The 27583-nt window shown below is 47.5% G+C and overlaps 11 protein-coding genes across 11 annotated transcripts; 5 read left to right on the forward strand and 6 right to left on the reverse strand.

Annotated features, from left to right (window-relative positions):
• Positions 1–119: 119 nt before the first annotated feature.
• T069G_10449 (G protein-coupled glucose receptor regulating gpa2 domain-containing protein) lies at positions 120–1721 on the reverse strand (the record flags this gene model as incomplete). The annotated part of the gene is made up of 6 exons (XM_056177659.1): positions 120–291; positions 388–536; positions 588–839; positions 898–1116; positions 1168–1369; positions 1435–1721. 6 exons carry the CDS (start codon positions 1719–1721, stop codon positions 120–122), a joined length of 1281 nt encoding a protein of 426 aa, XP_056023949.1.
• Positions 1722–2900: 1179 nt separating this feature from the next.
• Positions 2901–5282, forward strand: T069G_10450 (subtilase family domain-containing protein; the record flags this gene model as incomplete). Its single annotated transcript, XM_056177660.1, has 3 exons — positions 2901–3090; positions 3158–4187; positions 4244–5282. The coding sequence occupies 3 exons, from the start codon at positions 2901–2903 to the stop codon at positions 5280–5282; spliced, it is 2259 nt and encodes a 752-aa protein (XP_056023950.1).
• A 101-nt stretch (positions 5283–5383) lies between these two features.
• On the reverse strand, positions 5384–6241 carry T069G_10451 (uncharacterized protein; the record flags this gene model as incomplete). Its single annotated transcript, XM_056177661.1, has 1 exon — positions 5384–6241. The coding sequence occupies one exon, from the start codon at positions 6239–6241 to the stop codon at positions 5384–5386; it is 858 nt and encodes a 285-aa protein (XP_056023951.1).
• Positions 6242–6686: 445 nt separating this feature from the next.
• Positions 6687–9697, forward strand: T069G_10452 (ATPase family associated with various cellular activities (AAA) domain-containing protein; the record flags this gene model as incomplete). Its single annotated transcript, XM_056177662.1, has 12 exons — positions 6687–6831; positions 6890–7746; positions 7803–8159; positions 8253–8454; positions 8524–8704; positions 8767–8802; positions 8854–8932; positions 8984–9026; positions 9083–9190; positions 9246–9395; positions 9435–9449; positions 9501–9697. The coding sequence occupies 12 exons, from the start codon at positions 6687–6689 to the stop codon at positions 9695–9697; spliced, it is 2370 nt and encodes a 789-aa protein (XP_056023952.1).
• Positions 9698–10385: 688 nt separating this feature from the next.
• On the reverse strand, positions 10386–10997 carry T069G_10453 (BAG domain-containing protein; the record flags this gene model as incomplete). Its single annotated transcript, XM_056177663.1, has 1 exon — positions 10386–10997. One exon carries the CDS (start codon positions 10995–10997, stop codon positions 10386–10388), a length of 612 nt encoding a protein of 203 aa, XP_056023953.1.
• Positions 10998–12332: 1335 nt separating this feature from the next.
• On the forward strand, positions 12333–12683 carry T069G_10454 (uncharacterized protein; the record flags this gene model as incomplete). Its single annotated transcript, XM_056177664.1, has 1 exon — positions 12333–12683. The coding sequence occupies one exon, from the start codon at positions 12333–12335 to the stop codon at positions 12681–12683; it is 351 nt and encodes a 116-aa protein (XP_056023954.1).
• A 159-nt stretch (positions 12684–12842) lies between these two features.
• On the reverse strand, positions 12843–13643 carry T069G_10455 (uncharacterized protein; the record flags this gene model as incomplete). The annotated part of the gene is made up of 1 exon (XM_056177665.1): positions 12843–13643. One exon carries the CDS (start codon positions 13641–13643, stop codon positions 12843–12845), a length of 801 nt encoding a protein of 266 aa, XP_056023955.1.
• Positions 13644–15017: 1374 nt separating this feature from the next.
• On the forward strand, positions 15018–15695 carry T069G_10456 (thioesterase superfamily domain-containing protein; the record flags this gene model as incomplete). Its single annotated transcript, XM_056177666.1, has 1 exon — positions 15018–15695. One exon carries the CDS (start codon positions 15018–15020, stop codon positions 15693–15695), a length of 678 nt encoding a protein of 225 aa, XP_056023956.1.
• Positions 15696–15887: 192 nt separating this feature from the next.
• Positions 15888–17675, reverse strand: T069G_10457 (c2 domain-containing protein; the record flags this gene model as incomplete). The annotated part of the gene is made up of 3 exons (XM_056177667.1): positions 15888–16788; positions 16873–17369; positions 17427–17675. 3 exons carry the CDS (start codon positions 17673–17675, stop codon positions 15888–15890), a joined length of 1647 nt encoding a protein of 548 aa, XP_056023957.1.
• A 1875-nt stretch (positions 17676–19550) lies between these two features.
• On the reverse strand, positions 19551–20740 carry T069G_10458 (uncharacterized protein; the record flags this gene model as incomplete). The annotated part of the gene is made up of 2 exons (XM_056177668.1): positions 19551–19834; positions 19891–20740. 2 exons carry the CDS (start codon positions 20738–20740, stop codon positions 19551–19553), a joined length of 1134 nt encoding a protein of 377 aa, XP_056023958.1.
• Positions 20741–22599: 1859 nt separating this feature from the next.
• On the forward strand, positions 22600–27409 carry T069G_10459 (WD domain, g-beta repeat domain-containing protein; the record flags this gene model as incomplete). Its single annotated transcript, XM_056177669.1, has 6 exons — positions 22600–22994; positions 23267–24875; positions 24926–25505; positions 25896–26273; positions 26340–26719; positions 26984–27409. The coding sequence occupies 6 exons, from the start codon at positions 22600–22602 to the stop codon at positions 27407–27409; spliced, it is 3768 nt and encodes a 1255-aa protein (XP_056023959.1).
• Between the last annotated feature and the right edge of the window lie 174 nt (positions 27410–27583).

The following is a 27583-nucleotide window of genomic DNA, read 5'->3' on the forward strand; positions in this document are numbered from 1 at the left end:
CAACGATACTCTCACCTAGGTAATATACCCCGGCCTTCGTCCCCTAACTGGAGAGATAATCTAGCAAGGATAATCTCGCAAAGATACTCCCGCCCAAATCTCGATTAGCTGGAGAAGCTTCAACGGAAGCGCTCTGAGAGCTCCAGCTCGTCATCATCAGAAACACGCGAGGCCTTGAGTCGGGCCATGGCAGGCAACTCAAGCGTGTTCCGATTACCGTACGTCACGACATCCAATCTGCCATCCATCCGAACAGTATTGCGGTAGCCTCGGCGAGGGATTGGCCAAATGCTGTCTTTGAAAGCTTTCAGCTCTTCACGCACGGTGCCCTAGCTCGTGGTGAAGTAGATCAAGGCATTCCAAACCCCCTGCAACGGCAAAACACACCCGCTAGCAATACTGAGCTGGAAGTCAACGCGGCCATCATACGTAAGGCTGTAGAGCCGGTTGACAGAACTTGGAATCCAGGTGATCAAAATAGCAAAACCAAAGATGAAGCTGGTGCGTAAGTAGGCCATCTTGACAGGATCAAGTCGCTTCAGTTTCATGGAAGCACTCGACTTTATACTCTTCAGGTACGAGAATACTGAATGCGCAAAGTGTGGCCGTGCAGGAGGAAGAGCTGCGCTCGGTCGGGGGAATCTCTCAATGCTTTGACCATAATAACTCGCTGCTTGAGGTACTGCCCACGATCGGCCGCATGACACAATAGCAGGACCGTGAGAGTAAATGGCAGGAGGGATCATGGGAAGAGAGAAGTCATCATTGTCGGGCGTGTTTGATGTGACCTGGACTTCAGTGGTTGCAGTGCCATAGTAATCTTGTCTCCGGGTGAGGCTCTGGGTAGCTAGTCAGTATACCGCAAAGTGCCTATCAAGATAAACTTCCATTTCTTACCTCTTCAGTTGAATCTCCAGCTTCGCTGGTTCCACCATCACTTCTCTTAGCTGTGATTGGGATGCGGACTGCAAAGTTGCGAAGGCGGTTCCGGTTGCGGAATACGTGATATCCCACGGCGACGTAGATGATGATTGATCCAAAGATGCAGATCCATATGGGGATGTAATAGGCGTAGAGGCGTACTAGACTCCAGTTTGAATCAACCCAGCACCAAAGCTGGCCGAGTGTCAGTAATTACACCCCAAAGGTTGGATCAGAACGTCTCACAGCTGCATTCCCAAAGACGGGACCCTTTGCATCGTCGTGGATGGAAACTAAGACGACGGCAGGCACCAGAGGACCGCCGAAGCAGATGATGCAGTAAATCCAGATGCGCTTCCGAAAAGTAGCGGGATTAGCGTTGAAGAAGAAGACGAGAAACACATTGAACGCCATGGCGAACGACCACCAGGGATCAGATTGCATGAACCTAAACACCACATCAGTTTTTGTCGCTCTAAAGGAGTATGAGTAACCGAAAACTAGAGCGCCCACCATTCAAAGATGAAGCCTTGACCCTGGCAGAGAGCAGAGCTTTCGCCCTTGTCGAGGCCATCGTAGCCAATCATGGAAGCGATGCTCGCACCAGCATTTGCAATGGAAGCCAAGACGATGAACATGTTGGGAGTGGTTCGAAGTTTCTTGATCAAGAAGAAAGACACAAGAGTGAGCGTGATGGCCACCATGGAGAGGCCTGCGCCAGTCCGCTCGATGGTGATGAGGACCTCGATCTCTCGAGGGCTCAGCTCCGAGCCGCTGGTATCGTTGGCAGGGGAATGCATCGTAGAATGGATGGTATCAACTATTCTAGTTCATAGCAGTAATGACGATGCGTGGTTCTGATTTTAGGTTTTAACGTTGGACGGATGAAAGAGAAACAGTGGTGATGGAAGAAAGTTGAGGTTGTGACGAACTGAGGTATTCTGGGAAAGAAATGGCCTGATGTTTCAAAGGGAAAAAAATCCTCAGATTTTGAGTCATAGAGGAACTGCAGTGTCTCCTAGGGAAAGAGAAAGGGGAGGGGAAGGCGTTCTGGTGGGCAGCTGCCAAGTCTGAGCTCGAGGTGAGCTACAACCCTGGAGGTCACTCGTAACTCGGCTCGGGTTTTGCCCTACTTTTCTTCCCAGCACTGATTCGAATGTTGATAGACAGTAGAAGAAATAATGTCAGTTTGGATCTTCCAGTTGCCATCAGTGTAAAAAGTGTCCATCTCGTCATGTCCAACTTCGTCTTGTAATACATTGGTCAACATCCCATCACTATGGGCTCACGCCGATATAATGCTGCCTTGAATAGAAGATGTTCATTTTAGATATATCCTGTCTCCCTTTTCCATTGAATCATCTCGGTTTAAACCCTTTTTCTTGTTCTTTCATCCTCTCCCCTTTCCCTTCTAATCTATTTCTTTGCTAATAAAACTAATTCAAGAAGGCTTCAGTCGCTGTTATTGCTCCTACTACGCCGGATCGATCTGCCAATTACAGCTTCTTTTTGTCTATAGCAACTGTTACTACATCTAGGTAGGCGATTTGAAGCTTCATGTTACATGACATTCACCTCTACACTGCTTGCTGGTTGCGTCTCTGGCTGCCGCTCGGCCAAGTACATCTTTCAGCGGCGTGTCTGCGGCCGACAAATTCATAGGTCACATGGCCGCCTATCACAGACAAGTTTATAGCAGTAGACAGGCGGTGTTTTTTGTCCCCCACTGGCGGGCTGTTTTTCACAGCAGCAGCTGACCGGGAGTACAGGTATGGCTGACCACCAATAAGAATTCATCAGTCAAATTTCGAAGATCCCTAAATTACTAACCGAGCTGATGTTTCACAACGAACCATGAAGTTATAGCTACTTAAGGTTTTATTTCCCCTCCTCATTACTGTTCTCAACACCCGGGCGCCTGGTGGGCTACAAATAAACTGATAGCAGCGGGATTCAACTCGGCCAGCAACCGACATATTATGGATACATCGCACCAGTGTCTTGTCGACGAGATTAAAAGACAGATACGCATCTTGGACTCCAATCCGAATGAGAATCAAAGAGCGCAACAGAAGAAGAAGTATCTAGGCATCATCGATGCTAGACAGCAAAATGCCTATCAACGATATCGTACTGATCTTCTCGCCCTACTTTCGAATCTAACCAGTGGTATGCACATACGCATTCCTATTGCGACATTTCCTCAAGCTAAGATTAACTGGCCATGAGTACGCAGACTCCTTCCAGTCTAAAGCCGGGACCAAACCACCACCTCTACATCTCAACAACCTGTCTCTGTTCTGGCAAATACCGGCATTTTGCGGCGATGCCATTGTTGTCGATCAAAATTACGCAAAGGACCGCAGCAAAGCGCTTCAAGACCATCGTGCAGCCAAAGACACCTATACTGCCGATATTTGGGAAAGACGCGAGCTGACGCAATGGATTTCTGGCCCGGAACCCTCTGTTCTAGTAGTTAAGGGCACTTCACAGTCTGCAGAGCGACTGGAGAAGTTCAGCGTTGAATTGGTAGACTACCTTCAGGGAAGGTGTCCAACTGTTTTCCTCCTCAGCCCATTACCGACCATCTTTTACGAAAACTCAACCTCTAGAGGCGTCTCCAGAGGCGATGATATCCTGCGCCAAATCGCTGGGCAATGCCTACAGACAATACCCTCGTCTGCTAAGAGTAACCTATTCTTTCTAGTTAATCAGGGACTATCTCTTCTGGCCAAGACGACATCCCACTTCCAGACCGCTTCTCATGAAGATTGGTTTTTAAGTATCGAAGCGGCTCTATCTCACCAAGAGCAAGTGTATATAGTTCTGGATATTTCGATTCTTCGCCAGCATTCTAGAGATGCATTTTCCTGGCCCGCTGAATTTTCGGATATGATCCACAAAGTTCAGAGCCAGAGAACAGACCTGAGAGTTATGATCCTGACTAGTCGGAGTATCGATGGACACCTTGGAGCCACAACTCGCATCATGTCAGTTGATATGGCGCCTCAATCTCCGCCGCATGTATACGATTTAGCTAAGTCTGAGAAAACAAGTCTCTTGTTTTCGCAGCCAAATAAACAACAGGTTCTCGTACCGCTACCGGCATCAACGAATAATACTGAGACCACGAAGGAGACGTTTGCCCGGGATTCCACGCCGTCGGATCTAATTAACAGCAATCGAAAAGAAGAGCGCCAAAATTTAGTAGAGGGCACGCATAGAAGTAGCCTTGGAAGTTTTCAAGCTGCGGACTCTGGGGTGACGTACGACATCACATATTGTTCCCTTTCTTCGGCTTTTCCTGACTGACAATCGGTAGCGAAGGATCGACCATATCATGGTTTAAGAACTTAACTTCGAAAACCCACGCTGCTATATATTCTTCTAGAAGCGCAAAAGACAACTCATTCAAGCCCGTCAAAATTGCCGTGCTAGATACCGGGTTCGCCTACACTGAAGAACATGACAAGAAGTCTTTGAAACCATATATGCACCGCATCAAGAAGTTTGCCAGCTTTGTCGAAGACGAGACAGATTTGGAAGCCATGAAAGATTCTTCAGGCCATGGTACAGCGGTCGCCGTGCAGATGCTCAAAGTTAGCCTCAGTACCGTTCTATACATCTGTCGCGTGGCCACGTCCAGCAAAGATGGCAGCCCAGAGCTCTTTCCCGACAAAGAGGCTGTAGAAAGAGCGATTAAGAAGGCTGTTGCGGAACCAGAGAAAGGTGGATGGGGTGTTGACATTATCAACATGTCCTTTGGGTGGGCGTTTGACGATCACGATGGTGTTAGAAACGCAATCCGATTCGCACGCCGTCAAGGAGTTCACATGTTTGCTTCCACGTCAAACGATGGTCTGCTTGGTCCCCCAAATGACATCTTATATCCCTCTCGGGCGCCAGAAGTCATTGCGATAGATGCCGCTGACGGATTCGGCGAGTATACAAGAACAACCGCATCATCCGTGTCTTCATATGGCAGAGGCAGAAGGTTTAGTGCACCTGGTACAAGACTTACAAGCCCCCATTCAGCGGCCCTCTACGATGGATCATCTTTTGCTTGTGCCATAGCTGCAGGTATAGGCGCTTTGGTACTGGAATTTGCAAGGCAGTCTCCCCTTCAAGCAAGCAAAACGGTGCAGAATAGTTTGAAGGAAATGTCAGCCATGATTGCCATACTTGAGCGAATGAGCGCCGAGAAAGGGCCTGATAGATTCAAGTTTCTCTTACCATGGACGCTTCTCGGTAAACCTGGACAGCCGAGAGAGTTTACTGCTTACAGCCTGGTGGATGAACTAAGAAATGAGTTTGGACTTGCTGTTGGATCGGAAGTTTTCCCTTTAGAAGGAGAGAGTTGAGGCAATTGGATAGAAACAAGCCTTGAATTAATTTTTATTCTTCAAACCTCGCTTGCTATTTCATCTTCTTCTGCCATTATAGACGGGTAAAAGCGTTAGGCTTAATCCTCCGATATCACACATTTGCAAAGTTCATCTCCAGGCGAAGACTCATCTAGCGCATCTTTGCTGTCTAGCTGGAATTCAGACCCATCCACATCTTCATCGCTCTCAATATCCTCGGCAAAGATTGAGACTTGTGCATTTGACTCATCATCTTCAACTTCTTTGATGCCGAGCATTGCTCCTTTGCTGTACTGTTCGTGACTGACCTCTCCCGACAACGACAATTTAATTCTTCGCAAACGGAAAGCAAAGACAAACGGATCGGCTCCGCCCTGCGATTGAGAGACTCGAATTTCGTCATTCCGAGAAAATTCAGGTCCAACATGGTTCCCTGTGAAACCTGACCCCAAGCGCAGAGCTATGCCTTTCTTCTTTACGTACTGCACGACGGACGAAGCACCGTAAGCGACTTTGATGCCGGTTATCATGTATAAGTTTGAGGCCCCAAAAGACGGCTTGTTTATCCGCAAAAAGCTCTGCACGCCATCGTCTTCTAGGCATTTGGTGATGTATGCTAGTTTCGGTGCGAAGGAGATTGTCTGCAACTTTTCGAAGGCCCATTGTTCGCTATGCTGACGGCTGTCTTCTAACGTTGCTTCTGCTTTTAGGCCTATGGTCTGTAGGAATGATGCCCAGATACCGATCCGTCCGCCGCTTTTCGCATTCACGTTGAATGTGTAATCATATTCATTATGCTCAGTAATCTCCATTGGGATGGAGCGCAAAGGAACCTGATTCTCATTGATGGGGTCATCAGCAAGTCTTGGGAGCGCGATAATATTGCCCAATTTGATCTGTCCGTTGAGGGGGTTTCCAATGGGCGCAAGGAAATAATGTTTCGGTCGTGGCCCCATTTCAGCAAAGCAAATCAACAATAAATACGATTATTAACGCCGTGGTATGCCTGAATACTCACTCAGGTATACTCAAAGTGTTTTTATGACATGGTAGAATAGTTACTCCGCACCTACGAAACACCGAGAGTCCAATCAATTCGCATGGAGCACAAGGGTCCCGAGAGCCCCCAACTGTATACGTCTCTAGCGGCCGTACTATAAGCACCTCGCATCTGCCTACGCTACCTGGATGTCGGATCAGACCAATAGCACATATATTTTGCCTATGGTACCTACATGAACGTTGTGGAAGCCTAACAGGTACCCAGTAAGTAGGTGTGTCGCATGTAAGCACTCCGCACATGGGATGCATGAGATTTAAGCTGCGGGGGCATCTACATATACCATCAATCACTTGAACCTCGCAATACACTCAACTAGTCATCCTGAACTTTCACATACTATGCCTCCACCACCTCCTCGGCGACAGCAACGCCCGGTTGGCAGAGAGAGGAAATCGAGATTCAATTCGTCAAAAGGCCAAGCTTCTAGGGATGACAAAGCTGCGTCAGTGAGCGGAGATGCGAGTGATTCAAATAGCTCAAGTGGTAAATCATGTACCTGTGCTTTCTGTCTCATACGGCACTATTAATACGTGAATACTAGACTTTAATGACACACCGTCCTCGCGCTCGAAACGGGAGCTTCCCACATATCGTCCTGTGCTGACGATCGATTGGCGAGCGGAGATGTGCCGGCTTCTAGATTTGTCTTCACAGATCTCGGACGAAGATCTTTTTGAAGCGATAGAGGTTGCGTCACAGAGTCTCAAAGAATTCGAAATTTTGAAGTCCAAGGGAACAGAGAAACTCGGACCTCCCCGATCCCAGATCATTCATTCAGTTCATTGCCACGCTACTGGCGATAAACCTCAGTTATATCTTGAACAGCCGTGGGCTGTTGAGGATGGTCCACTTCTCCATCTTAGAGGTAGCAAAGCCATCAATAATTTCGACCTTTTTCTTGAGAGAAACAAAGAGGTTGCGTTCATTATTTATAAAGATTACGAGTGTTGTGATGGCGTTCCATCTACAACCAGTAAGAGCAAGATTGAGCAGGGACTGGAGGTTGATGCCTCGGTTTTTTTAATTGGAGAGCACATTCAACTCATATCAGTCGATTTGAAACTAGCGCTGGAGAGTCTTGCTAGCAAAGTATTCGATGGGATACCTCACCCGTTCTCGGAGGAGAAAGATTACCCGAGTATTGAGAGTATGGATAAAAGGATGCCTCCCCAGTTCTTGAGAGAGAAGGACAACCGGAGTATCGAGTACCCTTACATGTTCTTGTTCCATCGCCGCAAAGAGGTCGAAGAAGTGACAACGAAACAACCACATGATGCACAGATATATCTTGATGTGTTCTTCAATTATCTCTTTAGCCGCATGGCAGAAGAATGGGCAATTGTCGACCAATTACTAGTTCAAAAGAAGATTTCTGCTAAATACTTGGACTACCTCTTTGTGAGTAGCTTCAAAGATGCACTATCGGCCTATCTCATCAGACACTCACCTTTCAGGTTCCCAACCAAATAGTTTTGATGCAACGAAGAGACATGGATACCGCACAGGCCAAAGCATATGTTCTTCAGGATTGGCTCCAAAGACCATCTGAACACGGTTCTACACCAATGGTCCCAGTGTACACTTGGGAATTCGACGGGAATTTTTATAAGTCTTTCAGTGACCTCTCTATCGAAGATCTCCCATCTGAAACCGGAAACTTTCCTATTACCGACATGTCAGTGTATCCAATTGAGTTTGCTAGCAAAGAGGTTGTGGGTGCCCTGAGAAAGCGCGGACATATGTTTTGGAAGTGCCGCGAAAGGCACTACGTGTCGTATAACGGGAAAACAGACCATGCGATACAAAGTTCGGTAAGTTGGAGAGACTAAAACGTCTCTTTATGCGTGCTTATGTGTGCATGCAATACTTGCTTCTATCGTTTACTAATAAATGTCTTTCTATAGATGGATTCTCGATTTATGATCGATATCGCCACTTATAAACAGATGCACCGCAATCAGGACAATGAAGTCGAACAACGCTCATCTGATCGGGAAGAACTACCGATCAAACTCCTTTCTGAGGACAACCCCATGCTAGGAGACACTTTCTTCTTGTGCCTGCCTACTTCGATAGCCGGGTTTAACATGCAGACAAAGGAATGGAGTGCGTATCACTTTGGCTCATTTAGTCTGACAACACATTTTTACATGGCGAGTACTAATATCTTGGCAGTCAACCTGAACGTACACTATATAGAAGATGTGGTCTGGAATACTGAAGCATTTGAGTTCCTTGTCATCGACCAGGGAACTAAAAGCATGATCCAAGCCGTAGTTACGAACCAACTTCACGCTTCCCAGAATACGGACCTCATCCGTGGTAAAGGTAATGGGTTGTTTATTTTACTCCACGGGTAAGATTACCGGACATTCTGAAGAGGCACATGCAGCCGATCGAAGCTAATATGATCAATAGTGGCCCTGGAACTGGCAAGACCTTGACTGCGGAAAGGTATTTCAGAGTCAAAATGATCCATATAAACTTGGTACTGATGACTTCAAGTGTCGCAGAAATAGCAAAGAAGCCTCTGTATAGAGTGACGTGTGGAGACATTGGTACAAGCGCCCAAGATGTCGAAAATGTATGAATGCTGCCTACGAAACACGATCAGATGAGATCTAACTATGTACAGTATCTCGAGATTGTTCTACACCTCGGAAAGACTTGGGGTTGCGGTAAGATGACAAAGTACTTTTCACTTCGTCTTGATTCTGACCATAATCTCTTACAGTTGTCTTGTTGGATGAAGCGGACGTTTTTCTACAACAGCGAGAACTTTACAATCTTGAACGGAATGCCCTGGTTTCCGTCTTTCTTCGAGTCCTGGAGTACTATGATGGTGATAACAGCTCTTATGAACTGCAAGCAAAGGTAACGGCTAACTTTCATCTTAGGAATTCTGATCCTGACAAGTAACCGCGTTGGCATCTTTGATGAGGCTTTCAAATCACGCATCCAACTTAGCTTGCGCTATAAGAGCCTAGATAGAGGTCAACGGCTACAGATATGGATAAACTTTTTGAAGCGGTTGGAGCAACTCGAGAGTGAGCGTCTCGATGCTGAGAGGCGGGGCGACAAAAAAGATTCCACGATGCTGGGTTATGGGATCAACGTTGATGAGATAAAAGAAAAATTGGAGGAATTGGCAGACGAAAGTATGAATGGTCGTCAAATTCGGAACACGATATCGACGGCACGCCAATTGGCCATGTATCAGCGCAAAAAGCTGAGTTACGAACATATTCAGGCTGTGATTGACGAGGCGAACAAGTTTGACGAGTACTTGCTTGAATTGAACAAGGGGTATTCAGCAGACGAGATACAGCGAGACAAGAAGGAGAGATAGGTACGTATGGTAAGGTAGCGCCAACCAACATATTGTTGCAACGTTTGTGGTATTGGTTATGTTATAATCACATCGAGCATACAGTCATTTGTGAAATATTTGGTAACTTGAAGCCAGATGCTATACTGTGTAAAAATGCGAAGATTCTGGCCCTTAACTGCTTTGTCATTGCTGTCGCCGACGATTAGGAGCGATCGACAAGTAAAGATATGTCGAGGCCATTCGTATCTTACATTGTGAGTATAGTTATGACAGCCTAAATCGCGCGACCTGTCCTTGTTCACCAGACGCTCTAGCTTCTAATTTTGCCCCGTCGGGAGCACAAGCTCCTTTACGAATCATTGCTCTTTAAATGAGAAGAAGTTGTCATTAGAAAGGACAAGTAAGAAATAATACATAGTTTGCAGTATGCTGTATCATGCTCCCTTGGCATCATCTAGCTTCCTAAGCATATCTTAGACTTGTCGGACAAATTCCCTTCGCCTTTGTCAAAGCTCATCATGGCCCTCCGTCTCCACGCCATCTAACCTCAAGCTGCATGACGGATTCAGCCGGCCTCCTGTGCTCATCGTTACGCTTGTTACAATCCCTTGGGGGCGACTTAATATATCTCCGGCACAGAGGCAACCAGTTGGAATCAACTCGTTAGTAAGATCGTTCATCTGTAAATAATTTGCAGCATGTTGCATCATGATGCCTTAGCGGTATCCAGCTGCTTGAGCACCTCTTGGACTCGTCGGATAAGGTCCTTTCGCCTCTGTCGAACCTCATGTACGCCCTCGGTCTCCACGCTGTCTAGTTTTAAAATGATTTGCTGCATGACGGATATAGATAGCTCCTCGTGCTTCTCGTCTCGCTTCCTGTCATCCTTGGGGGGCGACTCGATATACTTCCGGCACAGCGGCAGCCAGTTGGAATGGAAGTCGTCAGAGATGTTGTCCAGCTTCTTCATAGCGGCACTGATCGCTGCGGGCGAGACTGCGTCTGCCATATCGCTGTTTGAGTCGCTGTCCATGGGTTCAACGCTCAGCGCTATATACTGAGTTCTCATGACTTTGTTCCCATGTTGCGCCAGAAGATCGGCCATGCGCTGCTCTTCGCCTTGTATCTTGTCCTTTGAGATGGTGTTTCGATTTTGCACCCCAGCTATGCCTCGCGCTCCATGAGATTGAGAGTTCCATGGAATACGCGGACCTGTCTTCATAGGGCTGGAGCTGATGGCGGGGCTCGGCGCAGAAGAAAAAGGTGTCGTAGATGTGATCTTACGCATACCGAAGTGTCGTTGATATGCAAAATCCATGGTGTAGCTCTAAGATAGGTAGCTGGCCAGGCATCGCAATTATGTGACACTGGTAGCTTCTCTGTGGTAGATGAATGCTAGATGTAGGTCACGATAGATGTCAGCATATATGTAGGGAAATATGCCATGCTGCGCCCCAATGTAAGAAGTGCGTGGGACAACTGATGTGCCGACCTACCAATAGGAAGCTCAGCAAATTGACGCTCAGAAACTCGCAGATCCATCCGCATATGCCCATTATGCAAGCTTCACTTACATCGCCTGCCTTTATACATATCACAGAACCTGAATGACCACTCTTCAACTAGGAAGATATGTAGATATAACCCATAAAACTACATTATATGCATCAATGCTACTCGTTTAAAAGATTCCATTGGCTGTTGCCTTTCTCTCGAACTGAGACTTCTTTGACTTGGCCCGGGGGTGGTGGAGTCGAACAGGCCGCTGGAAGAAAGTTTGTGGAAAGACAGGGTTTTTGTTTGACTCAATGAAAGGCGTTATTGATATTAATAAATTCCACAGACAACAGTTGTTACAAAGTCTGTGCTCTTGCTGTCCTTGGCTATCCTCAATTTTGTCAACCCATCAACACGCTCATTGTTGCACCGACCAGCACCAAGTCTGCCCTTTGCAGTGGAGAGAATGGCATTCAGTCCTTTGTGCTTCACTTTGCATACCAATCGCGCCTCAATGTTGGCCCTTGCGACTGACTTCATAGGTTTCATCGACTTGATGACGTGGTTCCATCCGCTTCTCAATCGCATTGACCATCTTGAAATAAAAGGATGTGTTTGCGTCGCACGCACATTCCCAACTTTTCTCTTCAAACTTCATTTTCCACTCCTCTTCTTTTTTTTAATTTGAGTAAAAAGAGGTTTAACAAACATTTTGACTATTATGGCAAATATAAAAGTTGCCACCCTGTTATTCGCGGCCTTCTCTGGTGTATGGGCTGATGTGGATTTATGGCGGTAAGACGTCGACAACAAAAGTATCCAGTATTTAACAAACAATCCTATACTAATGGAGTGTTCTATTAGTCCTCCACAAGAATTATATGGCAGACTTGCAATCGCTTTTTTTCCAGACAGCCAGGGCGACTCCTGCAAGGCCAAGGACATCAGCAGAGCCATAACTCTCACCACCCCTATCATCCCGGAGGCAAACACCTGCTTTAACATGAGTGACATTTTCTCCATGAACAGTAGTTCCGGCTTCTAAAAATCCAAGCAACAAAGTGGCGGGGATCCGACACCCTGGGGCGTTAGTTGGAATCTCATCAACCAAGATCTCTACGACGAAAACGCAAATTACACGCACACTTGGGTCAGGATGGTAAACGAGCTCGTGCCGCAGGAAGGCAGGACAAGTCAGTGGTTCTATGAGCAATATACGCTACCTGATTGCCAGGATGTGCGCCTTGGTGATGAAAAGAGCGACGATGTGCCGTTTTACTGGATCAACTGCCAAACCGATAAGCACGGTGACTGCAAGACTGCGGCATATCCGATTGGGAGTTTTGCCGTTTGGGGAACACTAAATTATGATGTTCACGAAAGCAATGATAATTGCCGCAAGTGGACTGGGTTTGGAGCCGCGAGCACGGCGAGAATAAACGCCGGCTGGCTGATAGCGGCGCTGGTGATGGCTATGCTGGTGGTGGCTATGCTGGTGGTGGTGTAAAGTCGTGGACAGGAGTTTGAGACGGATTTCACATATGAGGAGAACTATATCAACTGGTACATGGCAATAATTGCAGTTTCTTTAAGATCAGTACTTAGTGCGATAATACTCAAGCCTCTCCTCTTTATGCGAGCCCTAAATTAAAGCCACTGAGGATGGTTATGCACGCCTCATCGCTGCCTGTTGCTCCTGCTGAGCTCTCGGCTGGAGTAACTCTCTCACTGATTGCTGGGCTTGCGCATAGGATTGCTCCTTGATTTTGTCTACCGTATCTTGTGGTATGTTTTCAGAGCCGCCAAATTTAGCTACTGCCGCTCCCATTAGGCGATTATAGATAAGACGGGTATGGGCCTGCATTTGTACCTGTAAGGTAGTATGTGCTTGCTGAGGTCCTTGCCCTTGATGTTGTGCTTGGGCCTCAGCATGTGCTTGTTGAGCTTGAGCCTGGGCCTGTGCCTGCTGCTGCTGTTGTATTTGCATGGCTACTATGGCTTGCATGTTGTTGGCGTTGACATTAACATTATCATTCATCATCATGTTTCCTAACTGTCCATTTATCTGGCCCATTCGGGCCATCTGCTGTATTTGAGCCTGCATTTGTGGTGTCATCTGGCGTATCTGAGCACTATGCATATTCTGCAGCTGTTGAACATATTGTTGAGCCCACTGTTGTTGCTGCTGCTGTTGCTGCTGCAGCATCATTTGCCGTTGCATCATTTGCAACATTTGCTGTTGCCGTTGAGGAGTCATGCCTGCGCTTTGTGCAACAATTTCAATGCCATTAAAGTTGCCATTCGGCACAGCGGCGGCCACCATCTGCTGTTGCTGTTGCTGCTGTTGCGCAGGGCTTGGCTGATGGACCGCGTACAGGCCAGGACTATCGTTGGGCAGTATAGCACCCGTTGTGCGTGGCTTGTCGTTCTCTATTTTAGCTTTTGAAGTCGCACCTCGATTCCACATCTCGGACTTAAACGGCCCATCGCTTTGTGTCGAGTCTTTCGATATTGTGTTCCGATTCCGCAATGGGAGCGCGGAAAGCTCATTTCTCTGTGTTGAGTCCCTTGAGATTGTGTTTCGATTCGATACCTCAGTTATGCCCCGTGCTTTATGCGGTTTGGAGGTTAATAGGCTGGCTGGCTCTGCCCGCTTGACATTGGAGGATGGCGGTGCGAGTGTGGTGAGCTGGGAGAAATCCTTTCGGAGAAATCTAGGGTCCATAGATGGGCTTTAGGATATCATTTACCGAGTGTCGCAAGCCGGATAAGTTTTGATAGCTGTTTTGTTCAAATCGATTAGGTATCGGTGTAGCTTCCTACCAGCATATCAATACCTAACATGAAGGAAAGATTGCTGTGAAACAACGTATGTGGTGCCGGTCTTGGAATAACATATGTGCCGATCTACCAATTAAAATCACAAGCAGAGCAGAGCCGAGATGAGCAGTTCACATACGAGAAGGATTAGACTAGCTGATACATGGTAATAATAATACTTTCTTTGGAATAAATTGCCGTGTTGTTGCAGACACTCTTTCCAGACGGTCTCGTTTCAGAAGCGCAGAAGGTTTTGGTCATTTTGGGACACCTCAATTGATGGATGTGAATGACACGCAACGGCAAGCTGCATGTATACCAAGTACATGCAATAACATGGGTCAAATAATAGACTTGATTCACTTCATGACCTCCGTTTTCATTATGGTGTATGTCATCCAGCCGACACAATTCAAATCCCATGTACTTAGGTGCAATCCATATCCACCATCCGTTTCCAGCTAATCATTCATGATCCTCCTAGGAATCGCCTCATCGCCAACCACACCAAACACAGGCTTCATGGTCTAGTGGTATGATTCCTGCTTCGGGAAAACAAACCTGGAGTCCCCGGTTCTCTAGAATCGCCTTTGCAGGAGGCCCCGGGTTCGAATCCCGGTGAAGCCCCATCTTTTGCTGCTCTGAGCAACTATATCTTTTTTCTCGCTTCTGGACACTATCTTGATGGCATGTCCTGAGGTTGGATGTTGGTTCTCCAAGAATGAGTGGCGATTGTTGGTGTTTACTTTTCGTTACTCGCACGTTGCCAGCATCTTTTTGTTTGGCGTGTTTGCTCAGTGCTACCTTGCCTCTACTTGTACTGTACAGTTCCAGGCCAGGTCCCCAATTTCGGGTAAAAGTGGACGACCTCGGCAACCCGAATTGGGCATTTGGATCTCCCCGTTTAGTCAATTCAAAACACCAGCATTGATATCACGGTCTACACCTACACCTACATCTCCGTCCTCACACTCAATGTTATATCGCGATATTACTTGTCGTTAGTCAATCTCCTCCAAAAATGCCTCAACCAAACGAAACAACAGTCACCCCCCTCTCCCTGACGCCCCTCAATCGCGTCCTCAGCCCTCCCCTAGGCCTCATCCCCCCCAACACGCCCCCAAGCCTCTACGCCTCCTCCGTCTCCCACTTCCTCTCCATCCCCTGGTGCGCATGCCTCATCCAGACCCCAAACACAATCCCCTTCATCCCGCAATGCTTCAACCCCCAGAGCCCAGCGCACGACCAGCTCGTCGGCTCTACGCTCTCCGGCCCACGAGGCCTACAGCACATGCTCTGCTTCTTCCACACGGAGGATGAAGCGCATTTACAGGATCACGAGCGCCCAATCATGCACGTGAGCTCTCTTTTCGCGCTGGGGCAGGGGCTTTCTGGGTATGAGGGTGTTTTGCATGGGGGCATGATGATGACCATGGTGGATGAGGCGATGGGGGTGCTGCACGAGATTAATATGGCGCTGGGCAAGACTGGCGAGGTGTTTGGGACTGCGAGCGTGACGGCTGGGCTTGATATCAAGTTCTTGAAGCCGGGTCCGATCAATCAGACGGTGTTGGTGAATGCGTGGGTGGATGGCGTGGAGGGCAGGAAAACGAGGATCAAGTGCGAGGTTAGAGATGGAAATGGGGTTGAGCTGGCACGATGCTCGAGCACGTGGGTTTCAGTCAGGCCAAGGATGTGAGAATTTCACGAGGATACAAAAGGCAGCGAGCGAGTGGCATAATTAGGTAATTCGTTGGGTTCGAACATTACATTGCCAGCGACGACAAACGGGTAATAACGACAAATTGAAGGAAAGAGTGGTATCATATCATATCCATACAGTCATAGAGATTCTCGGACACTTCTTTTTATCCCCTCCTCTTTTTTTTGATCACTCCTCCTTTTTCTCGCGATATGGCAGCATGACTTCTACAGCCGCCTTGAGATGTTCCTGATCGGGGTTCCTCAACGCTGAATGCGCCGTCTCTAACTTGCTCTTTCTACCCGACTCCCAGCTCTCGTTGCGCTCGTTCAGCTCGCTCTCCACAGAGCTGAGACTCTCGGTGCTGCTATTCATGACAACCTGCATCATCTTGCCCTCGCTCTTCTTGATGGAGCGTTGCTCTTCCTTGAGCTTCTGCAGGCGCTCATCTTCAACGTTCATGGCGACGATGCCCAAACCGGGGAAGTTCTTCTCCAGAAACTTCTTGAGATCTGGCAGAATGGACTTATCAGGACGGTATGTTCCAGATTCGTTGTCAATGTAGAGCTGGTAGAATGCGGGGTTTGGAGGTGGTGGCTGGTTTGGCGGGCCTCCAGGGATGGGCTCGGACGGGTGTGTCTTTTCCTGAGGCTCGGGACTGTCATTGGAATCCGGGTGTTGCAGTCTTCGAATGAAGAATTCCCCTGAGCAAGCAATGTATTTCTCGGCATCTGCGTGCATGGTATGCTTGCTCAGGAAGTCGATGCCGAATTCCTTGCCCGTCTCGGTGAAGCGAAGTAGGCCGTCCAGCGTGAGTACGTATGTAAAGACGCGGCCGCCCTCGTCGAAATGAGCCATCCTTAGGAACTGGAGAGATGCTTGCTTAGAGCATGGCTCAAAGGTGCCATATTCGGTGGAGCCGCTATAATTGTAGATTCTGTGGTGCTGCTTGTGTAGGGCCTTGTTCAATATGGTGCCACGAATGCCAGTGGATGAAAAGAGCGAGCCGATAACTGGTCTGAATTCCACGTAGCGATGGTAGAGGACCGGAGGAACAGGTCCCTGGAGTTGTAGTTCGTTGGCTTGGAAGCTAGATATCAAAACGTCAGTCAATGATTCGTTCAATAAGTTGGATATAAGCGTGTAGATATCTTGCAGTATGGAATTAACTTACTCATATTTCGTAGACTTTGGGGTATCGTCGTTCGAGTTGTGCCCCTTTTCATCGTCACTTTCGTTGGCATTCACCTTTGTGCCGATCAGACGACCAATCATAGGACTATTATGCTTGATCCATCTAGTTGGGGCCAAGGTGCACATTTGCGCATACGGAGGATCTGACTTGCCCAAGACTTCCATGCTGATTCGCAACCGAGGAGCGATGTGGCTACCGTGCACGATGGCACTAGCGATTCCTTTGAGGATAAAGGCTCGCTTGCTCATGACACGCTTCTTGGCCTCAAACTCCTGGCCCGGAGGAGGGATCCCCGGCCAGTCATCAGAGATGGAGTCAACGTTGATGGTGACATTACCGAGTCTGTCGTCCTTGTCGGCAACATCCTCATCATACATTCTACACTTGAGGGTGAAGCCGGTAGGAGGCACATTAGACACAACCCATTCCTCTTCCCATTTGGGCTCCGTGGTTGTGTGCAGAGTTCGTGTCCTGTACTTTAAGTCGGGATCCTCCTTGTGACGCTTCGGCTGCGTTCCCTTGAGAGTTGCTACCAAGAAGGGGTCTGAAGATCCCGTGTGAAAATCCGCAATCGGGATGTTGGTCGCAGCATGAAAAACAAAGCGGACAGTGTATCCTTGAGGTGCATCAGGAAGTGGAGTCTTGTCAAAGCCACCGGGAGGGCCCTTGTGTTCGTGTTCTTCGTGTTCTTCATGGTGATGTTCATGTTCATGTTCATGGTGGCCACTGTCGCTCGACTCGGGCGTGGAGTCGTCGTGATGAGTGGTGATGTTTCCTGGCATGATGAGCGAATGAATGAATAATACAACAGACGATCAAACACCAAGTATGGAAATGGAAAATGAAGCTCCAAGCGGGAGTATCGTGATGAGCAAGGCTGCCAAGACTCGAGTATCCGCGCTCAGCCTCACGAAAATGGCGAAATGACGTTGTGAGGGGTCGCCTGGTGATTTTGTACTTGTAACTCCAACTGGTAGGGCTAGAGCCGATCAGTCGTAGGTAGGGAAAAAAGGCCTCCAACGAATGGAACCAAGAGATGAATAAATAGCACGAGCTAAGCCAACTGAGGTGAGGCAGAGAGGTCAGCACATCAGCATTCCCAAGCTGTACAATATTGGCAGTAATACAAAAAATATCACCAAAAGCGGGATGCGCAAGGGTCAAAAATAGGAATCGAAAAAGGTACAGCCCGGGACAAGACGCATGGACTGTAATGGGCAAAAAAACGCCTTGCGCATCGCCTCTGTCACCTGCGTGCCAAATATGCGAACCGCTGCAGGCCACAGATCTAGAACCGCGTCTGTTAGTCTCTTCTTTTCCCTTGCCAAGATCATCGTCAGGGAAATCGCCCACTTACGTCACGGCGCCTTGCCGATTATCCGAGATATGTTGTAACAAAATCCGCAACAAGTTTCTTTTTCTTGGTGTTTGCTATTGCAAAGTACATACATGATCCTTGTTGGCGTCTTTCTGTTTGTTTCGTCCCGCCCAGACCATCGGGATCAATCTACTCTCCGATAAGGCTCTCTCCATAGCTGATGTCATCTCTCATATAAATCAGATGCTCGGCTGAGCTCATGCAGCAGCACAACACAGCACAGCATTGGAGTGGTGGACAAGCACTCAATCCGCTAAGGGATGGATGATGTGCCACTAAAAGATGCCAAGTCAAGCCTCTATCCGCAGGGCGCTAGGGCGTTTCTCTTGGCGGAGCTGTCACCTAAAACATTGGGGGGTGTAACGGCGATATCCGGGCGGGAATCTGGAACCTCATAGACAATTGACAGTTGGTTGGCATGTGCTTCATGCTATTAATGCAGCCCGATATAGTTGCAGCTAAGATAATACGAGATAGATAATGCAATAAAACTGTAAGTTTATTGAAAGAGTTGCTTTCACTTCTTCTATTGCTCATGTTGATATAGCTTGTCTGCTATCATGTCCGTTCCAAGTTAAAGTCATGTCGGTCGCATCGTGACCCGCTGAATCTGAGCTGCTACTCCTGCCAAGAGCCAGCACTGCCATTTCGCCAAGATTGTGTTACTTGAAAAGTATTGGCCTTTTGCCCGCCAAGATAGGCATTTCCAAGACATGTATAATAATCACTCGATGAGAATTCACTGTTTTCCTTTGAAGGAATCAATACAAAGTTATATCTTGTTTTGTTGGAATTTGTATAATACTGCTGCTATGGCAACATCGGTATATATATGTTCTTTTTCTCGCACAGCCTCGTTTTTCTCTCCAAGGCTCCAGGTGGGCTTGAAAATGATGTGAATTTTAGCACCCACGGATGGTATTCTCGTAAATGGTAAGCGTTAAAAATCATCCATCACTTCTGCAATTGAAACCACTTCCTCATATCCTCACATCAAACGACAATTTCAATATCACGCAAGTCAATACTTGGAGTTGATTTTTGGAATCCTCTGGGCTATAGATTGCTACTCATACACATGTTCCCGAAACCCTTCAACCTATAAGCCCATTCCGTATATCAACTCATGGATACCTTAATGTCAGCCCACCCATCCGGCCCTGTGACATAATGTTCCATCCATCCAGCGTCGTTCAAAAGCAAATGTCCACTACTCTGATCTAAGCCAATTCGTAAGATACTTGCGACAATGATCGATGCACGTCAAAGCACGTATCATTTACTTCTTGGACGTCTGGGGGACCTGCAGAGAGGTCGAGCGAGAGGTCTTGGCCGACTTGCCTGGAGCCAGCGGCGGCTGGCTGACCACCGGAGTCGAGACGGATCTGGCCTTTCCCTTGCCAAAGACTTGCTTCTTGGCCGGGCCGTTATCCTCGGGCTCTTCGCTGAAGAAGCGCTTCATGGTCTTCGCCGGGACAGGGACGAGCTCGGGTTGTGGCTTTTCGTAAAGCCACCCGTCTTCGTCCCCCTGCTCAGGTGGAATGAAATGACCAAGGACGCCGGCTGGTGAACTGTTAGAGCGATTGCAACTACGAGTCCAGGAATAAGGGATACCTTACCTTGCTCGTCGTCATCGTCGTCGCCATCGTCATCGTCATCGTCACTATCTGGTAACTCTGCGAACCAACTCCGTTGCCATGTCTCAACCTTGACAGCGTCCATGGCCGAGTTGGATAGAAGTGCCTGCACAGCTTCGGCCGGAGTGATCTTCTCCACGCAGCTGTCAAGCATGCCGAGAAGGTTTCTCTCCAGCATGGGAGCGCTCGACAACTGAGCGATGGGATACAGGCCGTGAGGGGAGTGAAAGGAAAGTCCAATACGGCCACCGGCCATCTGACTTCCGGGGCCCATGAGGCGCGATTTGGCGTCACGGATCTCCTTCTCAGTCAACTTCCAGTCTTTGTCTTTTTTGAACTGGAACGCCGTGGCGTCCTTTTCCTTTTCCTCAAATCGTTGAAGAAGTCGCTGGAGGCCGGCGATGAAGTGAGATCTCACGGTGGTGGTGGCAGCTCTGGGGTTGTCCTGACGAAGGATCCAGCGCTGTCTGGCTCGGAGAAGAGCAAACACAACATCCTTGGCCATTTTTTCCGACAACTCGATTTTTTGCATCTGGGAAGTCGTAGTAGCAACAACGGTCCAGTACGTACGGGGTCCCTGCACATCGAAAATAGGGAGCCATTTGTTGCACTGGACAAGGAGCTTGCTTAAATGGACAATAGCAATCTCGGTCGCCTTGTATGCCTTTTCAGGGCAAAGCACAGCAAGGGCTTCTTTCTCATTAGCCTTGCCTGAAAGAAGCTTGGTAGAAGGGAAGTGGATTCCTTCAGTAGTGTTGGTGAGATCGTGAAGGAAATCACTACGCTGCGTCTCCAAGCTGCGGCTTCGATTATGCTCTCGAAGAATAGTCATCTTGACGGATGATGGCGGCCACTAGGCTGCAAAGGAGCACAGTTTGGAAGCTATTGGACTTGATTAGCATCTGTATCCAACGAGGGGGATGGGTATCAACTCGTGATACCACTCACATCGTGGTGTTTGAAGTGCAGTTGAGCTTCAGAAGCAGGAAGCGTGTGTTGATCTTGACGCGAATCAACAAACGCGAGATGTGTGAGGAAACTTCGTTTCAGTGTTTACGCAGCCGGCAGAAATTCTTCTTTATAATGAACGCGTGATGGACGACGAGTGGCAGCCAGCTGTCAGGAGTTTGGGCTGCCAGTCTCTGTGCAGGCCAGCTACTAATCCCCCCTGGTTGACACTCGAGGCTGGTAGCTGCACACTCGCTCACAGTGCACTCCCACGCTGTCTAATATTCCTGCAATGGGCAATTCATGCGAAGCAAAGCATTGAGGATGCGGTATCCAAAATCCGGGTCAACAATACCGGGAGGACTGATGATGAAGGGTTGCTGTGTTTAGGGGGCGGGTTGTTGAAGGTGCCATAAGAGAATAGCTTCACGCATAAGTGACAATAACTTCTATTGTTGACATAGAAGACAATGTAAGAAAGTGTGCATCTTTTTGGCTACCTACTATAGATAATATTGTCGTTGCCTAGCACTTTCTCGCCTCTTGTCTTATTGTTGTGATCTCAGGGTTGCGCCTGCACACTCGTTGGCGGGAAAGCTTCTCGTCTATATATTCAGCACCACCATTAACAGCCAAATTATCAACTTCACAAATGCAACATGAGACTGGACGTCAGTGAACAAAGATATGTTCATTAAAAACATTCGGTTTCATCAATGTTGAGACACGAAACAGTTGATACAGTTACTCCTCAATAGACCGCGCAGTGTGCAGTTGAGGTTCAGTCTGTCGCCAAAGTGTATGCAAAAGCAACCACTGCGAAAACTACATGTACTATGCACTCGCACATCCTTCTACGCTGAGCACTCAGTCATTCATTAAAATGATTGCTTAAACTTGCTGCTTTTGTCAGCGTTGATACAATAGTGTGCCTGCACGGGAAGGATGTGTATAACTATTCAACACAGTTCCAGTTAAATGGGCGCACAATCACCTGTATTTCGACTCTGTTATCTAATCTACTTTTTTCTGTCGTTTTTTGGCAGTTTCAGCTGCTTTTTATAACCGCTGCCGTGTCTTATTTTCGTCTCAGCGCTTCGAGTTCGGCGCTTAATAGCAGCTCCATCATTTGATAGGTGATTCTAGAATCCCTGTCATGGGCAAAACTCCAGTCCGCACTGCACAAACGCCGACGAAAGTCAAGGGTAGCTGCAGCTGCAACTGAGTGTTGGTTCTGTTTGCTTCGGATAGTTGCAAGTGAATGTGATAATGAAATGATTTCTAACATCCCTGCCGTTGCCGGCAGGCCTCTGACATCCCCGCCTGATTTTAAGAACATGGCCACTTCTGCCTGCAGTTCAAATTCACTCATTTCCACCATTTTTGCATCCCATTCCATACTTCTGCAGCCAAGAACAATTCAATTTTTCTATCCCTGCTACTGTTTCTACTACCACTACTACCGCTACCGCTTCTATTACTGCTACTGCCTTCTACTTTCTTCTACAATTGGAACGCGATTTCGTATTCGGCATACCTGTATTATCACTTGACTCCTGCTAGGCTTTTCCTCTCCGCTACTCTCCATCCCCTTTGTACCCATTCACCTTACTCTTCTGCTTCTGCTCTTTGTATTTGTTGCATTCTATTTATTGATTCGATAGCTTTTACCAACTCTTTTCGCTCTAATAAGATACTTCTACATCGACACCGTCGATACTAGGGCCCACTGATGGAGATACAATGGACGTCCTAGGGCTTCTAGCCAATATATCTCAGGTCGTTGACCTCCTCGTCAAGATCGGTGTCATGTGCTCCATCTATTGTGTGGACGTCAAAAAGGCTCCCGGCGATGTGCGAAGACTACTAAAGGAGGTTGACCGACTAACGGCCGTCATCAAAGAGCTTGAGAGCCTTCTTCAAAGCCCGAAAGGATCTTCCAAGCTACAATCTCCGAGCCTCCGCCAGGCAGTTTTCGACCTTCACAGGCTCCTAGCAGAGATGGTGGCAAAGCTAGATCTGGGAGCCAAGCATGCCAGAGCTGTGTGGCCTTTCAAAAAGCGAGAGATTCACGAGATCTTTGCAACAATTGAGAGACAGAAGACTAATATTTTGTTGAATATCAACATTGAACAAACGTAAGATATTCAGTCCCCTTCCTCCTAGTGGCTATTGTTATAGCCACCAGCTGCTACTAGCTACTATGACTACCATGACTACCATGGCTACTTGGTCTATTCGATCTATCTGAGCTATCTGAGCTATCTGAGCTATCTGAGCTATCTGAGCTATCTGAGCTATCTGAGCTATCTGAGCTATCTGAGCTATCTGAGCTATCTGAGCTATCTGAGCTATTCCATTTACTTGGGCTACTTGGGCTATTCGAGTTCTCAATTCTAACAGTAACCAGGTCGGTCCTTTTAGATGTTCACCAAGAGATTGTTCTATCCAAGCTACGAATTGCAGACGCGGCTACCTTCGATTCCAGTGCAGACGGGGAGCAATCTTTCTGCCTGGAAGGCACTCGGAGTCACATTATTGCCCAAATAGAGGAATGGGGCACCAACTCAGACAGCCAGTCAGTCTTCTGGCTCAACGGCATGGCAGGGACAGGAAAATCTACCATTTCCCGCACAATCGCACAATCTTTTGCGAATAAGAATATACTAGGTGCTAGTTTTTTCTTCAAGAGAGGTGGAGGTGATCGCAGCGGAACGAATTTCCTCATTACGACAATCGCCGCCCAGCTGGTCCGCCGAATTCCTTCCATTGCTTCACGAATCCGTGAGGTTCTTGACTTCGAACCTCAAATTCACGAAAAACCTCTGGGTGATCAGTTCCAAAAGCTGATTTTAGATCCACTGAAAAACACTCCGGGATGTTGGTCATCAAGTTTGCTTATTGTGGTCGACGCTCTCGACGAATGCGGCAATGAAGAGAATATGAGGACACTGATCGGCATTTTCTCAAAGGCTCAACAGAGCAATGACCCAAGGCTAAAAATCTTTCTCACAAGCAGACCCGAACTGCCCATTCGGCTCGGATTTGAGGAGATTAGTGGGAAATATGATCATCTGCTCCTCGCGACAGTGCCAAAAGCTACTATTGAGCATGATATAGGGCTGTTCATGAGACATCAACTTAATGTGATCAAAATGGATTACAACAAGTCTGTCTCAATACATCGCAAAATATCTACCGGCTGGCCTGGCGATGATGTTGTGCAACAACTTATCGACTCAGCCGTCCCGTTATTTATTGTTGCCGCAACAATATGCCGCTTCTTGAAAGATAGAAGGCTAGGAGGCCCTCAGCATCAATTAAGCAAGATTCTCGAGTATCAAAAAATGCACATATCCGGTCTTGATATGACATACCTTCCGATTCTGGACAACCTTATTGCCGACCTTCCTCTGTCTGCCAGGAAAGAAGTGTTGACTAGATTCCAGTATTTAATTGGTTCAATAATCACACTTGCTCAGCCTTTGTCTATACGAAGCCTCGCCGATCTTCTGGGGATTTCTACAGACGCTATCGAAGATCAACTTGACCTTTTACATTCAGTACTTGGGGTTCCTACTGACTTAGATACCCCTGTGAGACTATTGCACCTTTCTTTCCGAGATTTCCTGGTTGACTCTGAAAAGAAGCTTAATCTCAGCAAATATCCTTTCTGGGTAGATGAATCCGAGGCTCACTCAAAGCTATTCTCTCAATGCATCAAGTTATTGTCTACGGACGGCGTCCTCAAAGAAGACATTTGCTTTCTTAGAAGTCCAGGCACACTAAGATCCGATATAAAACAAAATGCTATTGATGAGCATCTACCTGGTGCAGTCCAATATGCTTGCATATACTGGGTCCATCACTTGAGTCTGAGCAGCCTCTGGATTTGTGATAATGACCAAACACACAAATTCTTGGCGAGCTACTTACTCAATTGGCTTGAAGCACTCAGCATAATGGGCCGGATTACAGAGAGCGTTCACATGATGGATGACTTGCTCTACAAACTCGAGGTAAGCGTTTACATAATTATTATAGGTAAAGCTAACCAAACATTTGAAAGGAAAAAAACGCACAAGACATCGGAAACCTTATACGGGACGCGAAACGATTCATTCAAACAAATGTAGCAACATTTGACAAAGCGCCACTCCAAATATATTCTTCCGCCTTAATATTCGCACCAGAGAAAAGCATTGTAAGGAGCGTGTTCAAATCAAGTATACCAACTTGGCTCTATTCCCTACCATCGATGCAATCCCACTGGGATCCATGCTTAGCTACATTCGAGGACCAAAACATGAGGGATGCCGATGTTATAGCGATTCATGGCGGTGATAGATTCCTTTCTTATCCCGGACGTGAAGGAGAAATGAAGATTTGGGATGCAAGAACACTGTCATGTGTTGCCATATACGAAGATGTTATGTATAAGTCTGTCAGGGTATCATCTGATGGCGCAGAAATACTATACATCTCCAGGAGCAAAGGTCTCCAAATTATGGATGCCTCAACAAGAAGTTGCATTGCGGAGTACAACGGCCATACCGACGAGATACGTCGTGCCATGTTTTCAGCGGATGGCCAATACCTTGCTTCAGGGTCAAAAGACGGAACCTTAAGAATATGGAGCAGAGCATCTGGCGAGATCACCTCAACTCATAATCATGATCACACTGATCAGATGGAGGGATTTTCTCCAGATGGATTGACATTTCTAACGATTTCGAATTACAACAGTCTTCGGCTTCTTAGTTCAAGGATAAGCGGCCATATGTTGACGATGAACGGTCACAAAGGACGTATTAGAGCTGCTGTATTTTCTCCAAACAGCCAAATATTAGTGTCTCTTGATTCGAGCAATATAATAATATTTTGGGACAGGCTATCTGGCAATACTCTGGAAGCTGAAGGAGCCAATTATATCGTTAACAGAGGTTTGCTGTTCTTTTCTGACGGACTCCGCGTCATTACTGCCATGATAGCAAGTGTCGAGAAGGGGCATGCGATTGGCATCTGGAATACCTTAAGAGCAACTTGCGATTCTCTCTTGGAAGGCCATCGCGCTGCCATATCAGATGTTGTCCTATCAGAGGATGAAAGCAAGATTGCCTCAGGTTCATATGACAAAAGTATCAGAGTATGGGATATGAATACGGCGACTTGTATCGCGATATACGACGGTCATGCTGAGAGTATTGTCAGCCTCATTTATTCGGCTGATGAAACGCTACTCATATCCGTGGATTTTAATGGAACCTTCAAAGTCTGGGATACCAGCATTGAAACGCAGTGGGGGGAGATTGAGAGCCATGAAGGCGCAGTCCTCGAAGTTGTGTTTTCTCCAGACAAAAAGACGATTGTAACTACTTCTGGAGACCGCACGGTGCGACTATGGGATTCAACTACAGGTAAATGTCTGTCGATGGGCACAGGCCACCGAATTTTTGCTTGGATTCCCTTGATGGTTCCTCAAGATATTCCTACGGCTCCTTTCGATCATATCATGAGTTCTCGTGGACTCTTTGGCTTTCCAAGATCGATTGAATTTTCGGCAGACAGCTCGACAATTTTATCCTCAACTGATGGTTCGGAAGCTTTCAGCATTAAACTTTGGAACGCAGCAAACGGCGACTGCCAGTTGTTGTCCGACGAATTCACGGGCTCTATTCTATCAATTGCATTTTCACCTGACGGTACAACCGTAACATCAACGTCCAGGGATGGTATCATGAGGTACTGGGACACGACGACGCAGAAACTTCTTGCTTCATTCGGAGGAGGAACCTACAGTATATCTTCATCAATCTACACAGTAGATGGCACCCAGCTCGTTCTCGCCTGCGACGATGGAATGGTCCGTTTGCTCCATCCTTCAACTAGAAATTGCAAGGAAATGAACGAGGCACATGATAGCCCCGTGATGATTGTTACAATGTCGGTAAGCGGATCCAAGCTTGCTTCTAACGCAAAGTCAAAAGTCAAAATTTGGGACGCAGACGCCGGAACATGCATCGCCAATTATACTTCAACATCAGATACTACAAGCAACATAAGCAAACTGCTTTTCTCTCCTGATGAACAATACCTTGTCGTTCTGTACGAAGCTGGGGAAATCAAGATTGAGATTCTGAGTGTCGCAACAGGACACTGCCTTGATAAGCTCGTTGGGATTTGTGGGCTTGCCAACCACATGGCATTCGATTCATCTGCCGGTTCCAGCCTACGAGTAATCACCAATGTGGGCACCCTTGAATTTGACCCGCCTGGCTCAGCTACCTGTGTTCATGCAAGGTCATCCTTCAGCAGCCAAAGGGCGGTAAATACGATTGGACTTGGTCTCAGCAAAGACGGGGAATGGATTACGTGGGACTCGCGCAACATGCTTTGGCTGCCATCCGCATTCAGAATCTCAGCATCAGATATCGATGTCGCGGGGTCTCTACTCGCTCTTGGATCTCGACTCGGACGGCTGCTCCTGATAGGGGTCGACCCGTCCAAAATGCCGGTTAACGTTCTGGACGCCTCACCGCGGCCCTTGGCCTAGCGCATATCACCGCCGACCCGAAGCTCTAATCCAGAAGCAGGCACACATGCGGCTGATGAAGCTTCCGCCAGCATACTCGTACGCAGACTTGGGCGGGGCAAATTCGCAAGCAGCAATCCTCTGTGGATGCGAAAGGTAACTGGACAACTGGATTCCGTATGACAATTTAGGGAT

This window comes from Trichoderma breve (genome assembly GCF_028502605.1).
Source record: "Trichoderma breve strain T069 chromosome 7 map unlocalized scaffold00007, whole genome shotgun sequence".
NCBI classification, from domain to species: Eukaryota; Fungi; Ascomycota; class Sordariomycetes; order Hypocreales; family Hypocreaceae; genus Trichoderma; species Trichoderma breve.